We start from the raw sequence: 18,028 nt of genomic DNA, 5'->3' as shown, positions 1-18,028 counted from the left end.
ATTTTACTTTATTTTTCTTGTGGTTTTTTTTGCATGTGTTTTCTTTTGCAACATGGCTAATATGAAAATATGTTTTGCATGACCTCACATGTATAATTGATATATTGCCTGCCTTCTCAAGGGGCATGATAAGAACAGTACATTGGGAGATTTGGAAATTAGAGTTTTTAAAAATGAATGTTAAAAGTTTTTTTTGTAAATTGGGAAATACTAAAAATTAATAAAAATATTTTTTAAAAATAAAATTTTTGGAAAATTCCTCTTATTTTGTTTACTTCTTTATGAATCTATCCCTATTCCTAAAGTCCCTCTTTCTATGAGAGTATGACTGTCTTCCTGGTTATTCCAGTTCTGTCATCTTGAAGTTGCTTGGGACGCTGAGAGGTTGAATGACTTGCCATGGTTAAATGACCATCATATCAGAGGTAGGACTTGAATTCAGGGTTTTTTCCTGTCTTAAAGGTTGTCTCTATATCCACTACTCTACAGTGTGTCTTATTTTTCATCATCACCTCACATAATTCAGGCTGTGGCACAGTGTGTTTCTTCTTTTTGTTTTTGCTCTTTATATACCTAATGTCACTGTAGAATTTTTTTTAATTTTACCTTTCTTTCTTGGAATTAGGTGTCACATGTGGTCTGTTTTAATAACGTAGTGTTTTCACATGTGAAGTTAGCTCAGAAGTCAGGCTTTAGCTATTTTTTATCTGTCTTTCCAAAGTGATTCAAGATGATATTTCCTTGGAAGCCAACAAAGTTAAAACACTCCATTCAAATAAAATGGCCACTTTTTTTTCCTAGAATCAGTGACCCAAAGCTTCACTGAAAGGTGAGGAAGTTTTTGTCATTAAAGGGGAAAAAATGAAGCATATAGGTTTTTAGTTTAACAGGTTCTCTCTTGTTACATCTTGGGATTCCAGTGGGCTTTGGAAACAGGTCAGAGATCATAAATAGTAACTCCAGAGTCTTCAGGATAACAGTGTACAGCCAGGAAACACTTAATAAACTATGTCCTTGATACTGACATACTATCTTGCCCTTATTTCTTTTCCTCACAGCGTATGAAAACATAAAACAGAGATACTCAATTCTTCATGTGAATTGATAAAAATGAAAATCCAGTTTAGGTCACAGAGTTGGAAGGAATATGGTATGACCTTCATTCTACACTTGTATCTTCAGAAAGCTATCTCCAACTGTCCAGAACGGACTTACTGATCTATAGATCTCCAAGAAGGTTTATTTTCTAAGTAACCTTACTTGTAGTCCTAAGTTCTTCTCTGTGCTTAGCTGCTTAGAAGGCGTTTATTCTCTTATAAAAATTGGCCCATTGCCTGCCTCCTTATGATAACTCTCCATTTACCTAAATATATATTAAGTTACCTTTGCCATATTTTGTTCTCCAAATCTAAAATCTCAGCTCTTAAACCTTTTATCGTAGATTACTGTTTTCAGATAGCCATTACTTATGTTCCTTACTACCTTAATTTGTACTATCTCTGGCTTGGAATCATCTTAAAATGCAGAGCCCAGTACTAGGTGTGCTGAAGGGCCCTTGGCCTGGTTCTTACACGTTAAACTCTTTTAAGTGTATCTGAATGTCATGTTAGCTTTTGTAATCATCATGCCATATTACTTCAACATAGTATGATTCCAAGATCTTTTTTTTTTGTAAAGATAGTAAATATATTTTAACCACATGCTATTTTTTTTTTAATGATAATAAAGAGAAATGGCTTTCATATAGCTCAGTTTAAAAGGATTTCTTGAAAAAGGGGTTCATGTTGGAAATGTTGAATTGCTGTATACTTCATTACCTCTGGGACTCAACTTGTCACTGTGCCAAGGATTGTGGTTCTCTAACATTAAAAAAAAATTATACATAGATATGTTTATATGTATATATAGGTCTCATGGACCTTGAAACTTTGGCAAACTCTTCTTTATATTATTTTGAGAGGGATAGATGAAGAGGCCAAATAAACTTTTCATCTTGGGCCAGACAAATTTTAAACTTCCTCAAAGATTTAGAGGCTTACCTCAGTCAGAGTTTAAAACATAATGAATATGCCCCCCCACTTTCATAAATCCTAGCTTATTTTTATTTATATTAAAAATGACTGCTCATACTAGAACCATTATTCTGAACGTACAGTGGAGGCTGTTGTTTTGTGTATTGGTGATGATGGACAAGGACTCTAGTTAATATACCAGTATTGGTCTATTTTTGTAGACTACATATCAATTAATCAGCAATCAATATGCATTTATTGAGCACCTACTACATGCTACACACTGTCTTAGTAGTGCATTGACGTGACTCAGTGGATAAAATGCTGGGCTTGGAGTCAGGAAGATGAATTCAAATCCAGCCTCAGACATTTACTAGCTGTGTGAACCTTGGCAAGTCACTTAATCTCTGCCTACCTCAGTTTCCTCATCTGTAAAATTGGGTTAATAATAGCACCTTCCTCCTAGGGTTGCTGTGAGGATCAAAGAAAAAAAGAATTGTAAAACACTTAGCTTAGTGCATGGCATGTAGTAAGTACTATATAATTATAAGCTACTATTGTTATTATCATTACTATTATTATCATTCATCTTCTCCCTGGGTTGTTGTGAGGATCAAAAGAGATTGTATTGTAAAGTATTTAGCATAGTACCAGGGACATTGAAGGTGTTTATTTCCTTCCTTTCTAGTCAATTGGGATACAAGACAAAAATGAAACATTTTTTTTTATTTTGGTGAAGGAAAAATATTCCATAATATGTATAATATATACAAATATATAACCCGTGTTATATATTTGTATGTATGTGTATATGTGTGTGTGTGTGTGTATGTGTATCGGGGTTGATTTTGAGGATGAGGCCCATGTGGAGATCAGAAAAGACCTTGTGTAGAAAGTGGCTCTTAAGAGTTAAATTTAGAAGGAAATCAGAGATTCTTAGAAGCTGAGGAAAAGAGGGATTCCGTTCTAGCCTGGAGGGCAGCCTGTACAAAGACACAGAGATGTCATATGGATGGAGTATCCTTTGTAATGAATTGCACAAAGGCTGGTTTGGCTGGAATGTAGAGTATCTCAAGGGGACTAATGTGTAGAAAGATTGGTTTAAGCTTGATTGGGAAGAGATGGGTGTCAAGCAGTTGAGTTTGTGTTGTTAACCTGGAAGTAATAGGGAGCCTCTTGATCAGGGGAGTGACCTGAGCAGAACTGTGGTTTATGAATATTGATTTGTCAGCTTTGATGAATGTGGAGAGGAGGAGGGAGAAATTTGAGGCAAGGAAACCAATCAGGAGGCTATTGGAATAGTCCAGGCAGGGGGTAATAAAGGCCTGAACTAATGGTTCTATCTATATATGATTAATATATTTTACCCTTTCTTCATCTTATGAACTGTGCAATGCCTTTTGTCATAATGAGCCACACCACTTCTGATTTCTGCTGTTCATTTTTAAAATTTGTTTAGTATTTTATTTTTCCTGATTATATATAAAAATAATTTTTAATATCTTAAAAAAAATTGAGTTCAAAATCCTCTCCTTTCCCCTCATTGAGAAGGCAATCAGTTTGCATAGGTTATACACATATAGTCATGCAAAACATATTTCCATAATATATACAAATATATAACCTGTGTTATATAGTTAGTCATGTTGTGAAAGAAAACATAGACCCCCATGCCCCCCCAAAAAACCCAGCAAGAAAAATAAAGCAAATAAAAATCAAGCAAAAAGTAAAAAAAAAAATATGCTATGATCTTTTTTCAGATTTTATCAGTTCTTCCTCTGGACGTGGACAACATTTTTCATCAAAAGTCCTTCAGAGTTGTCTTGGATCATTGTATTAGTGAGAATAACTAAGTCATTCACAGCTGATCGTTATACAGTATTGCCATTGCTGTGAATAGTGTTCTGCTTCTGCTCATTTCACTTTGCATCAGTTTGTGTGTCTTTCCAGGTTTTTCTGAACTCATCATTTCTTGCAGTACAATAGTATTCCATCATAATCACACACTACAACTTCTTCAGCCATTTCTCAGTTGAAGGGCATCCCCTCAACTTCCAGTTGCCACTGGAAATGAACTACTATAAATATTTTTCTATGTTTAGGCCCCTTTTCTTTTTGTTTTTTCTCTCTTTGGGACACAGACCCAGTAGTGTTATTCTTGGGTCAAAGAGTATGCATGTTTTTATAGCCTTTGAGGCAGAGTTTCATATTGCTCTACAGAATGGTTGAATCAGTTCACAACTCCACTAACTATACATTAGTGTCTCAATTTTCCCATATCCCCTGCAACATTTGTTGTTTTCTATTTCTGTTATATTAGCCAATCTGATAGGTGTGAGGTGGTCTTCAGAATTGTTTTAATTTGCATTTCTCCAATCAGTAGTGATTTAGAGGATTTTTCTCATGGCTTCAGATAGTTTTGATTACTTTATCTGAAAACTGCCTGTCCATATATTTTAACCATTTATTAAGTGGGTAATGGCTCTTATTTTTATAAATTTGATTCAATTCTCTGTATATTTGAGAAATGAGTTTAAAGAGAAATTTGCTGCCAAATTTTTTATTTTTTCCCTCTATCCTGTTTCCTCCTCCCGCCCCTTGTTTATTCTGTTCTTTCTCCTTTCACCCTGCCCCTTCTCAAAAGTGTTTTGCTTCTGACGACTACCTCTCCAAATTGCTCTCCTTTCTATCGTCCTCACTCCTTTCCCCTTTTTTTTTTTAATACTCTTCTGCTCCTGTATTCCTGTAGGGTCAGATAGATTTCTGTACCCAACTGAGTGTGTATGTCATTCCCTCTTTGAGCCAATTCCAGTAAGAATAAGGATGAAGTATTCCACCCCATCTCCCTCATCTTTTCTCCCTCCACTGTAAATATTTTTTATGCTTCTTTTAAGTGAGATAATTTGCCCCATTCTATGTCTCCTTTTCCAAACCAGTAATTTCCTCTTTCTCACCCTGTAACTTTATTTTTTTTAAGATATAATCTCATCATATTCAACTCACACCTGTGTCTTCTGTCTATGTATACTCTTTCTAACTGCCCTAAAAATTGAAGAATACGGGGGGTGGCTAGGTGGTGCATTGAGTAAAGTGCCAGCCCCAGAGTCGGGAGGACTTGAGTTTGGTTCCGGCTTCAGACACTTAACACACAAAAAAAACCTAGCCGTGTAACCTTGGGCATGTTACTTAACTCCAAATGCCCTCCAAAAAGTAAAAAACAAAAAAACAAATTGAAGAGTTCTTAGGAGTTAGAAGTATCATCTTCCCATGTAGAAATGTAAACAGTTTAATCTTACTGATTTCCTTATGATTTCACTTTCCTGTTTACCTTTTTATGCTTCTTTTCAGTCTTGTATTTGAAAGTCAGATTTTTTATTCAACTTTGATCTTTTTATCAGGTATACTTGATAGTCCTCTATTTCATTTTTTTTTTTTTTGCCCTGAAGGATCATACTCAGTTTTGCTAGTAGGTTATTCTTGGTTATAATTCTAGCTCCTTTTGCCCTTCTGGGATATCATATTCCAAGCCCTCCTATTCTTTAATGTAGAAACTGCTAAATCTTGTGTTATCCTAACTGTGGCTCCACCATATTTGAACTGTTTCTTTTGGGCTGCTTGCAATATTATCTCCTTGACCTAGAATCTCTGGAATTTGGCTATCATATTCATGGGAATTTTCATTTTGGGATCTCTTTCAGGAGATAATCAGTGGATTCTTTCAGTTTCCTCCTGTTTATTCTACTCTTTCTCCTTTCACCCTGCCCTTCCCCAAAAGTTCTGGTTCTAGAATATAAGGGAAGTATTCCTTGATAATTTCTTGAAAGATGATGTTTCTGCTCTTTTTTTTGATTGTGCCATTCAGCTAGTCCAATGATTTTTAAAATCTCTTTGATCTGTTTTCTAGGTTGTTTTTCTGGTGAGATATTTCACATTTTCTTTTATCTTTTTTTCATTCTCTTGGTTTTGTTTTATTGTGCCTTTTATCTCATAGTCTAGCTTCCACTTGCTCAATTCTAATTTTTACAGATTTTTTTAAAAATGAGCTTTTTTTTAAACTTCCTTTTCTGTTTGGCCAATTCTGCTTTTTAAGGAGTTCTTTTCTGCAGTGAATTTTTGTTCCTTTTTTTCCACTTTACCAGTTCTGCTTTTTAAGGAGTTCTCCTCATTAAATTTTTTTTTTTTTACTTCTTTTCCCATGTGGCCAATTTTGTTTATTAAGGTGGTGTTTTTTTCTTCAGGTTTTTTTTTTTTTTGCACATTCTTAACCAAGCTGTTGATTCTTATTTTCATGATTTTCTTGCATCACTCTCATTTCTCTTCCCAGTTTTTCCTCTGCCTCCCTTACTTGATTTTTAAAATCTTTTTTGAGCTTTTCCATGACCAATACATATTTGTGTTGGAAGCTTTGGATGGAGGAGTTTTGACTTTGTTGTCTTCTTCTGAGGGTGTGTTTTGATCTTCCTTCTCATCATAGTAACTTTCTATCGTCAGCATCTTTTTCTGCTGTTTTCTCATTTTTCCAGCCTCTGTCTTGACTTTGAACTCTATGCTAAAGTGGGACTCAGTTTCCAGAGTGGAAGTGGCACTATCCCAAGCTTCAGGATTTTTGTACAACTGTTTTCAGATATACTTCTAGGGACCTCTTAGTTTTCAGTTCTTCCAAAGTGGAATGATCTAAGGAGAGATTACTCCTCTCCTGTTCTGTGCTCTGCTCAGTGAGTGACCACAAGCACTCTTTTCAGCTCTGAAACTGTGAAGAGGGTCCCTGTTCCACTGTGGCTGCAAGATCTGGTGTGCTAGTGCCCCTCCTCACCCTGGGACTGCCACCCTACATCCTAGTATGGGCAAAGCAACAGAGTCCCAGCAGAGGGACCCTGTAATCTCCTTCTGACCAGTTGTCTGATGCCTTTGCCATCTGTGGCCTGAGCGCTCTAGAAGCAGCCCCTTCCAGTCCTCATTTAGTAGCTCCTAAGGCCTGTTCCTGATTTGTTGGGGCCCTGTTGGCTCTGGCACAGCCTGAACTGGATTGTGCTCCATTTTCACCCTGCTGTAATCAATCTATCCTGCTGATTTCACAAGTTTTCTTGGGCTGGAAAATTGTTTCATCCTGTCCTTTTATGGGTTCTGCCAGTCCAGAATTTGTTTTGAGGCATTATTTAAAGTTACTTCAAGAGGAATTTGGGAGAGCTCAGGTGAATTCCTGCCATTCCTCTGCCATCTTGGCTGCCTCCCCCTCTGATGTTTATCTTAATGTTTTTCTTTCTGCCTTGAACTTCATAATCATTTTGAATTACATACTTTGGCTTCAGCTTTTCCTTTCACTCACTAGATGAATTTTCTCCTCTTATTTCCCAGAATTCTTCACCTTTTTTTTTTGCTTTTGGCCTGTGATTGTGATTTACTGCTTGTTTACCATTGCTTAGTTAATACTAGATTTGACCAATTCTTCTGTTTTTCTTTCCCATTCCCCTCCCCTGGGGTCATCTGTAGGCTTGTTATTCCTTTTTGTTTGTTGTTCAGTTGTATCTAGCTCTTTGTGACCCCATGGACTATATAGCACATCAGGCCCTTCTGTTCTCTGCTATCTCCTGAATCTTTAGAAATATGTCCAATCTGTAGACTCAAAGTAGCTTAATTAAGGGGTGAGACAGCTGATGGCATATTTGATAGAGCTCTGAGCCTGCAGTCCAAAAGACTTCAACTCAAATCCAGCTTTAGACACTTCCTAGCTATGTGACCGTGGACAAGTAAGTCACTTAACCTCTTCCTGCATTAATCCATTGGAGAAGAAAATGGCAAACCTCTCCAGTATGTTGGCCAAGAAAATTCCATGGACAGTAAAGGAGTAAGCATATTTCTTAGATGTAGAAGTCCTTGAATATTGAAAATTTCTTTTGTTTTTATCTCTTCTGGAAAAGTTTTCTTAAATGTAGCATTATTTTCTGGGTTCTTATGACTTAAGGGTAGAAAGAAGAAAAATGGGAAAAATAGTGTTTTACAATGTTACCTTAAAATCATTCTCTTAGAACAACTAGAAACCACTTAGGTATAGATGCAAACTCATGCTTTTATGAAAACTTTTTACCACCTGAGAATGAAGCTATTTCTAACCCTGAAGCAAGCTAGATAAATATGAGTGTGATCTGGTGGGATTTTTACCATTAGATTGAAAGTGCTTCTCAGTCCAAGAAAACCTCTATCTTGAATAATGGCCCTTGGAAAAAGAAGGCTTCCTTTTAAAATAAATATGTACAAAGTACATCATCATAGTAAATTACAATAACAATTTTATTACTGAAGATCCAATATTTTTATACTAAATATGAGAATGTTGTGATAAATTGAGCCCATTGCCATTCATCTGATCAATTCAGGAGCATCATACAATTCAATTTCCTACAATTTCTGTTTTGTACAGTTTAACATTTACCCTATGAATGTTAAAATAAACAATTTTTAAAAATCCATACAGGAAACTATAAGCACTTTGGGAAAAAACAATGTTAATATTTTAATTAATAGAGTATGCTCATGGACTCTCTGTGTGGTTTATTCCTTGGCTAATGAGATGTTGTGTTAACCAAATGTAACATTGGCTTTTGTTTTGCTTTAATCAGAGAGACTGGTGGTGGTAGCTGAGCACTGTGAAAGGAGCCTGGAAGAATTACTCCGAGAGAGGAAACCTGTGAGGTAATGTGGGATATCAGAATGACTAGGAGGGAAAAGAATAAAAACTGGCAAAAGAAAAAACATTTTAAGTGAAAACTGCAGAGTGTCGTGTTTTTTTAATTGCTTAATTACAAAATCCAGGGGCATTTTTTTTTAATTTTAGGAAATTTAATTCACAGACACTATGGATGTTCAGTGTTAACATTGTCCAGGGGTCCGGAAATGGCACTGAGGCATGTTCAGACTGCTGAACAAATGAGTTTTGGGGGAGATATGTTTGAGAATGTGAAGTCTCTGTAGTGCTAGGCATTTTAAGGATTTGAGAGAGGGAATACTGCAGCTTTCTTCTTTACCTGCTTAAAGTAGTTTATTTCATTCACAGTTATTTATGAACCAAGGTGATTATCTACATACAGTATTTAACTGAAAAAGAATATTTATTGGGGGAAAAAACCTATTTCTTTAAGGTTTGTAAGGTACTTTACACGTTATTTTATTTGATCCTCACAACAATCCTGTGAGGGAAGTGCTATTATTATCTCCATTTTACAGATGAAGAAACTGAGGCCTAGTGAAGTTAAGTGACTTGCCCAGAGTCATAAAGCCAGGACGTCTCTGAGGCAGGATTTGAATTCAGGTCTCCCTGATAACAAATCCACCACTCCCCAGGAAAAGCATCAGCATTATATCTGTGTCCATTAGGACTAATGTCAGGAATGCTAAAGCCTTGGAAGAGCTGGTGAAGAAAGTTAAGGACAAAAAAGAGTGGTTTTTTTTTAGCTTAGGTAGAACGTGATGGTGTTGGCAGTTAACCAAAAGGAGGCAGAATCACTCCCTCTTACTTTGCTTCTTCTGTGTTCTCTGCCAAAGAGAGTGCATTTTGGACTTCAGTAGGTCAAAAAATGGCTAATAGGGAGACCACAGGAAAGATCAGAAGGATGATGGTAGGAGAGCACCTTGTCCTGGGAGTGTGGCAGATGTGATTACCGAGCCATTGTCTGTGATCATGGAGAAAGGAGGAAATATCCTAGGATTGCAGAAGGGCAAATATCCTCTTTTTTTTTTTTTAATGGAAAATAATGGAATCTGTGCACCATAGGCCATTGAATTAGATTTCAGTTCCTGGCCAGATTCTAGATTATTTTATTAGAAGGTTGGTTAGTAGACATTTAGAAAAGGAAGATGTGATCACAGAAAGCCAGCCTCATTTCAAAAAAGAACAGGTCAGACCACAAGCACCATTTCCTTTTGCTATAGGCTTGCTAAACTGGTGGGTAAGGGGCACACAGTATATATAGTTGACATAGATTTTAGCAAAATATTTGACTCTCAAGCTACTGAGATTTCTGCTAGACCATAGTACAGTTATGTGGGCTTGAAACTATTTAAACGACTAGATCCAAAAAGTAGGTATTGATTACTTAATATCAGTTTAAAAAGAGGTCACTATTGGAGTGCACCAAGGATCTGTGTTTGGCCTTATGCTATATAACACTTTTATCAGTGAATTGAATAAAGGAAAGTTAGGTGTTAGATATACATTTATAATTTTTTGCTATGTATCCTGTGGTTTTGGGGTACATTTTATGTTTTTTATTTTGTTTTCCTTCCTGGGGTTTTTTTAGGGCTTGATGTTACAACTCTTCATTTGATATTTTATGGACAGATGTAGTATGGGTATAAGTAAGCTATAGTTTATTACTAGTAATAAATCACACATAAATAGTGGTGTATGCTCACTTAATTTGCCAAAATATGTATCACATTAAGTTGTAGAGCACTGAAGTTGGGAATTTTGTCAGGACAATGAGATTACCTTCTAAGCTTCCTCTGTCCCAAGATTTCTGGCTACATAATCACTTAATATGTATCCTGGGGTCTTGGAACAGAGGGAGAGAAGGTGGTCCTATTGTCTTGATGGAACTCATATTGGGAAGCTGGGGAAGGGTATACCTCAAGGAATGGAATCTACGAAGTCTTAAGTACCAAGGGGAATATTAGCTCCAGATTCTCCAATCAAAAATTCCTCCAGTCTTAACTTTGGGGAATAGGTCATCAGAAGTCATAGTCTGGAGTTTATCTAAGTATATCAGGGATTATTTAGGTTGGGGAGAGATTAAAGGCTATGCCTTTTGGTACTGTTCTGTGCACACATATCCCCTTTCCCTCCACAATCACCCTAAAAATCTCATTTGTTTACCTTTAACAGCAAAATTTTAAGTAGGTATATCCTGTCTCCTTGCCCTGCAAGAAGAAGAAAATCTCACCTTTTTATCCAGAATGCTTTGGATTCTGAATTCCAGAATTCTGGAATTCCTTTGACAAGGAATTAAATCAAATATTTCATTCCACATTAAAAATGAAAGCTATAAAAGGCAGATGTCTCACTGAGGCAGTGTTTGTAGTGAAACTGATTGACTATAAACCTAAGTTGAAGGGAGCTTACACAAATAAATACACAAGTGTCAAAAGATGTAGTTCTTAAAACTGCTTAGAACTACTTAAAAAAGTAGTTCTTAAAAGAGAAATGGAAAACTCTTGGCAGCCATCTGAAAGAATGCTCTCAATCTCTAATAAGAAAAAGCAACTCTGAGATTTTACTTCACATCCAACAAATGGGCAGAGATGAAAAGGACATAGTTAATGTTAGAAGGGCCACAGAGAGATAGGCCCACTGATGCATTGTTTGTAGAACTGTGAGTCCATTCCAGGGCTGGGGAATCTGTTCTCCAGGCTATATGTGGCCTTGGATGTGGCCTTTTGACTGAGTCCAAGTTTTATAGAACAATCTTTTTATTAAGGGGATTTGTTTTGTGAAGTTTGGATTCGGTCAAAGGGCCACACTTGAAGACCTACAGGGCCACATGTGGCCTCGAGCCCACAGGTTTCCCACCCAATTTTGAATTATGCTAAAATAGGGACCAAAATGTCTCTTCTTTTTGATCCTGAGATCTGTTTGTTGGGCATAGACCCAAAGAAGGTCAAAGACAGAAAGGTTCTGTATACACCAAAATATTCACAGCAGCACTTTTACAAAAGCCAGGAACTAGAAATGAAATAGGTACCTGTCAGTTGAGGAAAGACTAACAAATCATGGCCCTTAAATGAATGAATGTGCTGTATTGGATGCTATGAATATGAACAATTACGAGAAGCTTTGGGAGACTTAAAACTGATGAAGTACGAAATAAGCAGAACCAGGAAAGCAGTATACATAATGATTACAGTAATAAAGAAGAAAGAGCACAAAAGAATTAGAGTGGTCACACTTGTTCATGAAAAATCAAATCAATTAACCTTTGTTACATCCTTTTTATGTGGTAGGCACTGTGAGAAAATGCATCACCCTTCCTTTTTCCTGTTCCCCATATATGATCTTCCATTTCACACCCTTGTGCCTTCATAGAGTTGGTTCCCATATCTGCTGTGAACTAAGTTTCATTCATTAGGTTGCAAGGTCCTTAAGGGCAGAGAGTGTCTTTTGCTTTTTTGTATCTCCAGAGCTTAAAACAGTATGTGGCACATAGTATATGTTTAATAAATTTTTATTGATTGATTTGAATTTTGGAAATGTACCTGCCCTAGAATGTAGACTCCTCAGTGGCAGAAACCTTGCACATAGTAGGTACTTAATAATTTTTTTTCTTTCTCATGAACTGTGAACTTATCAGATAGTTAAGTTCTTTTCTGTGAGACTTTCTGAAACTCATTTAAAAAATAATAATTTTCTTATGTGCAGATGTTTGACTCATTCTGAATGCTTTTTGCCATTCATTATACTCAGAAGCTTTCTTGCTTTAGAATGAAGTCTCTTATGGTTCTGTTTCTAATTGGGAATTATTAAATGATTTCTAAATTGAATTGAAAAGAACTAGGGATTTTTAAGTAAATAAAATGAGTAATATAGCCTCAGTTTCCTCTAATTGCAGCTCTCAATGTATGTTCATATAATTCTACATATAAATTAGTAGTATTCACTGAATTTGAATGTTAATGGGGAAAGGAGGTTAGAGAGTTAGCCAAATTTTGGATGCCTGAAGAGGGCAGAAGCCACCACTGTCCTCTTTTATCAGTTCTGGTTCCCGATTTTCACGCTGTCTTCTGAACATCACCACCTGGAGAATATTAAGCCTAAAGAGTTTAATCTCCTTGAGAGCAGAACTCCTGTTCTTGTCTTTTAACCCTAGTTCTTAGTAGAATGTCTGGCATGTAATAAATACCTAATGAATATTTATTGAGTTGAACTGAAGTTTAAGCTAACTCTTAATATTAACATTCTCAAAATAGAACTTAATATATCTCCTCCTCACCCTTATCCTCTTTACCCCCCAAAATCTTCTCTTCCTCCTAACTTCCCTTTTAAGCTCTGTAGCATGATAATATTCATGTAGCTCTTTGTGCCAGGCATTGTGCTAAGTGCTTTACAGTATTTTCTCATTTGATCCCCACAACAATCCTAAGAAGAAGGTGCTACCATTACCTGCATTTTACAGATGAGGAAACTGAGGCAAAGAGAAGTTAAGTGATCTGCCCAGGGTCACACAACTAGTAAGAGACTGAGGGCAGATTTGAACTCGGGTCTCCCTGACTCCAGGCCCAGTGTTGTATCCATTGAGCATCCAGATGCATAGTGAATAGAATGCCAGACTTGGTATCTAGTATCTTCCTTGGTTTGAAGACCTAGGTTCAGATCCTAACCTTCTCCCCCAAAAGAATGTACATTCCTTGAGGATACGAAGCAGTTTTCCAATCTGTCTTTCTATTTCCACTGCCTAGCACAGTGCCTAACACAACATTGATGCTTAATCACATTTCCCTTTTTACCTCAGTTACTTGTATCCATCCCCATTTCCCCTCTAAAGCATAAGGTCCTTGAGAGCAGGAACGTGGCCATTTCCCATCTCCTTATTTCCAGCATGCAGTGGATACTCGATAAATGTTTGTCGAAGGAGAACATAAACTGGACATTAGGGACATGGAGCCCACCAGTCAATCAGCAATCGTTTATCTTGTGCCTCCTCTATATCAGGCTCAGTACTGGGTACAGAGACAAAAGTGAAACTGCCCTGCCTTGGAAGACAGACTCAAAAAAGGTCACTTTTTCCTTGGTTCTACCCTGTCTCTTTAGCTAGGCACAAATAAATATCAAAAATGCATAGAGGTATTTTTGTCAGGCAAGACTGTACAGCTTAGTGGGAACCTTGCCACTGAACTATATAATAGAAATCCACATTGTTTATGATTTAGAAAGTTGAGAGTCCCCTCCCTCTCCCCATCTTTTCTTTTTTTTTCCCAGTTGGCCAGTTTCATCATTAAGGAGCTTGTTCCCAAAAGGTCCATTAATTGAGATATCATGGTATTGGGATTAAATCTGGTAATGAAGTAGCATGAGCCAATATTTTCCTTGTACTTTTCAAAATATAGCCAACCCTCAACTCTCAATATCAGTTGTGTTGGGGAGAGTTTCATTGGTGGGCAGAAGTGATTTTGACAAGATCAGTTCCAGGTTATATTATCTGATTCATTCATCTAAATTAACTTTGTTGAAAATTATTTGACTTTTTTCACATATTTAGATTGCATTAGTCTCCAATAACAGAGCGGGTCCCACATGCAGAGTTGGTGTACATACTATTGTAATTAATTCCGTAGCTTGTTTATGGAAAAGTGAGAAGCTGCCCTTATGGTTTATAAATCAGTTCTTTCCAAGCCTGCCAAAAGTATAAGTCCTCTGCACCTGTATGAAAGGCTGATATAAAATCAACAGGAAATCTCCAATTAAGTTAGGGTTGCAATTTGAGACATGTGATTTTGGACTGTCCATCTGTCCATAGCTGTTGCAAAACTACAGGCTGCCAGCTGTCTGGTTACACTCACTGGAGGCAGCTTTTAAGGTTTATGTTACTTAGGAAGGAGAAGGGAACGTACATTTATTAATTACCTACTATGTGCCAGACATTGTGCCAAGCACTTTACAGATAGCTCATTTGATCACTACAATGACTCTGAAAGAGAAATGCTATTATTTTCCCCATTTTGCAGTTGAGGACACTGAGGCAGACAGAAAGCAAGTGACTTGCTCAGGGTTAAGTGATTCACCCTGGGTCTCACCATGAGGAAGTGTCAGAGCTGAACTTCAGACCTGCAGATTCTAAGCCTGGGGCTATTTACTCTAGACCAGGCTGTCCTGACTCTTGCCATTGGTATGACTAGAATTAGGACTTGCCAATAATAATAGTATACATTTATATGATGTTTTCAGGCTGAGTGGATTTTCCTCACAGTAACCTTGTGAATGAAATAATGAAAGTATCATTATCCTCTGACTTTATCCTCCAAGTTCAGCATTCTCAGAAAACAGCATCATCTTTTAGGCTGATGTGACTTACTTTATGGCAGATATAGCAAGCACTTAACTAAGCAGCATCATGTTATCATTGTATATTTTAATAAGTGGAGACAGCAGAGTAATGCAAAAGAAAACTTTTGCAGTTCTAGAACCCAGTAGAAATTGGAGATTCTCCACATCTTTCCAGACCCAGTGTTCTTAAGGCACTCAGGAAAATGTGTGCCACATAAAACACTAAAAAACAATCATTTCAGCTGTAACCTAGAGATATTATCAAATCAAACTGAGTCTAACTGTAAGAAAGAAGAGTCATCTCTGGTATTTGTACAAATTATCTGCCAAGCTGCTAGAAAGCACGTAATTGCCCTACTGTTTCATATGGTGCAGCCAAACGGAATGAAATGGAAGGGAATTGGCTTCGGTAGAGAGTCGCATGTCTTTCATAAGCTACCTGTGCCAGGCTTCAGCTTTGCCAAGTTCCATCTCCAGTTGCAGCAAAATGGCAAATTGGGGTACTTTGAAGTGTTCTTAGATTCAATGCCTGAGAATCTACTTAGAACTTGTGCCCAAAAAGCTAGCGTCAAGGCATTGAACAGGGGAAAAATACAGGTGGCACAATTTAGAGCTCAAGCTCTCTTCTGAATGTTAAGCAAGAGAACCTGATCTTGCCTGTTCATGTGAGCAAGAAAAATTGTGTCTTTTATGCATGTGCCGCTCTGAAATCCTCCTTGTGTCCCACCACTCCATGTTCATGCTTTTTCTCAAATTCATAAAAGTGACAGCAAATAGAGCACATAGATATTCAGCAGACTTTTGGCACGTAGAATTTTTGGATTGGCCTTCAGTTTTAAGGGGGGGGGGGCGCGGTGCAGAAATATTTCTTTCTTTAATAAAATGTAGTTATCATATATTTCTCCAGCTATGGTTTTGAAAACTTAACAGAACCATCAGCTTTGCAGGGGTATAGTATGTTATACATGGAGACTTTGATGAGAAGCAGATGACGTCTGCAGCTGTTTACTAACTTGATGGAAAACATGATCCAACTGACTTAGACGAATAAGTTTTATTTGCCCTTATTAAAAGATTGCCTGCTCACTGAATTAGAAACCCCCAAAAGTCTCTTGGACCCTTTTGGGATGAATTCAGTCCAATGGCTGGAGAGCAACAGGTTTCGGTTGTCTGAAAAAGATGGGCTGATCATAGAATTTAGGTTTAGGGGAAGTAACTGGTGGAAACAGCTTTCCTGCATCATGTTGTTGAAGGTCCCAGTGCACTTTATTTCAAATTAGGCCTATGTACTAAAGTAAATTTAGGGTTTCTGTAATAAAGATCCATTTTTCTTCTTCCTATTTCACCAGTTTCATTTAAAGTTGAAAAACAAAACAATCAAGTTTAACTACTGAATGTTAGCACTAAATGTGTTATAAATTAAGATTTTCTATCTTGTTGCATGGCATGAATTGTACTTTTCTGGGTATTATGGTGACCTAGAAATTCCCTTTTGATACTTTGCCAGAGGTTTATTTCCTAAACAAGATATGTTTTGGTGAAAGTTTGTTGCTAGTCTAAACCTTAGTCATTTGTTTAGATACTTCCCAGAGCTGCTTTTCTTAATAATATAGTCATTTGTTTGGTTTTGGTAATTAGGAGAAACAGAAGTTGTCCTTGATTACCAGAAATGGGATGGAGGGACAGAGGAGAAGGAGGAGGAGTGAAATGCTTTTAATCAGAGAGAAATATTTTATATAGTCATCTTGTTTTTAGGTGAACCAATTTGAGCTTTTAATACAAGGTTGTCTTTTTATAAGTGGCTACCTAGTCGCAGCAGTTAACATTTGGACATCTCAGTATTATTTTATTTCTTGGCTAATACTGTTAAAGAAACATAGCTCTGTTGATATAGTCACCATCTACAAAGAAAATGATTGGATAATGACTAGAAAATATTAAGGAAGATTTGGATCTTTTTTTTTTTTTTCAAAGCAATTGGGGTTAAGTAACTTGCTCAAGATTACACAGCCAGTTATTTCTGGGTGTGGTGCTAAGTATCTGAGCCCGGATTTGATCCCCAGGTCATCCTGACACTGGAGCCGGTGCTCTTATTCGCTGAGCCACCTGGCCGTCCCTAAGATTTGGATCTTTATACCACTGTCTTATCACTTTGGATTGAATGTGCTATCCATAATCCTTCTTAGCAGTCATCCCCAAAGATGCTTCATTTTCGATTACCCAAGTCATTAATAAAAATGAGTTTTTAAACATTTTTATTTATTGTATTTTTAATTTATGGCATAAAGCAAGAATTTACCTAATATGGTATAATAAAAAAAGATGATTGCATATGAAACTGCAAATATATTATGCCCAATTTGCTATTCCTTTTAAATGTTAAAGGGCAGAGGATTGAGAGTGAAGTGTAGTTTCTAGTCACTATGATTTGGTTGTGGCCATTTAATCAGTTTTTAATCTGATGCACAGTGAAATGAGCAGAACCAACAGAACAATTTATACTTTAACGTCATTGTTGTAAAATTGAGCAATTCGGAAAGATTTAAGAACTCTAATCAACTAAAGCAGAGATATAAGACTTGCTACTGTTGCTGGCCAGTTCCAGATTAAAATGTTATTAAAATGTAGTTGGGATGTGTTTAACAAAATAAATAAGAGTGCAATAGAACATTGATAATGGTAATTGTTATTTTCTGAATCAGTATGCCCCCTCTAGCTTCTATTTGAGTCAACTTTGATTTGATCAACTTTGATTCCAGAAAGAATTTTATTCCAGATCAAGAATACTGCCTACCCCATGGCAAAGAGATGATAGATTAATAGGTAGAATAAGAAATGTAGTTTTAGACATGACCAATGTGGAAATTTGTTTTGCTTTATTATGATGCAGGGGTTCTGAACCTTCTTCTTTCTTCTTCTTCCTCCCTTCCTGCATTCTTTCTTTCATCTCTCTCTCTCTCTCTCTCTCTCTCTCTCTCTCTCTCTC

General features: G+C 36.8%; 1 protein-coding gene across 3 annotated transcripts in view; it reads left to right on the top strand.

Annotated features, from left to right (window-relative positions):
* Positions 1-18,028, top strand: part of TBCK (TBC1 domain containing kinase) — a 268,364-nt gene that overhangs the window by 15,174 nt on the left and 235,162 nt on the right. For 2 of the 3 annotated variants that reach the window (XM_069094776.1, XM_069094778.1), the window contains exon 3: positions 8,630-8,702. In XM_069094776.1, the coding sequence (XP_068950877.1) occupies positions 8,630-8,702 (73 nt within the window). Of the gene's footprint in view, positions 1-349; positions 426-8,629; positions 8,703-18,028 lie in introns of all 3 variants that reach the window. The other variant, XM_069094780.1, reaches the window with a different exon arrangement.

Source organism: Petaurus breviceps, unplaced genomic scaffold, assembly GCF_028583685.1.
Source record: "Petaurus breviceps papuanus isolate PSGF00001 unplaced genomic scaffold, PetGlider_PUasm1.0 126, whole genome shotgun sequence".
In the NCBI taxonomy this organism is placed as follows: Eukaryota; Metazoa; Chordata; class Mammalia; order Diprotodontia; family Petauridae; genus Petaurus; species Petaurus breviceps.
The sequence above is the reverse complement of the archived record's forward strand: the minus strand, read 5'-3'. Positions and strand labels throughout refer to the sequence as shown.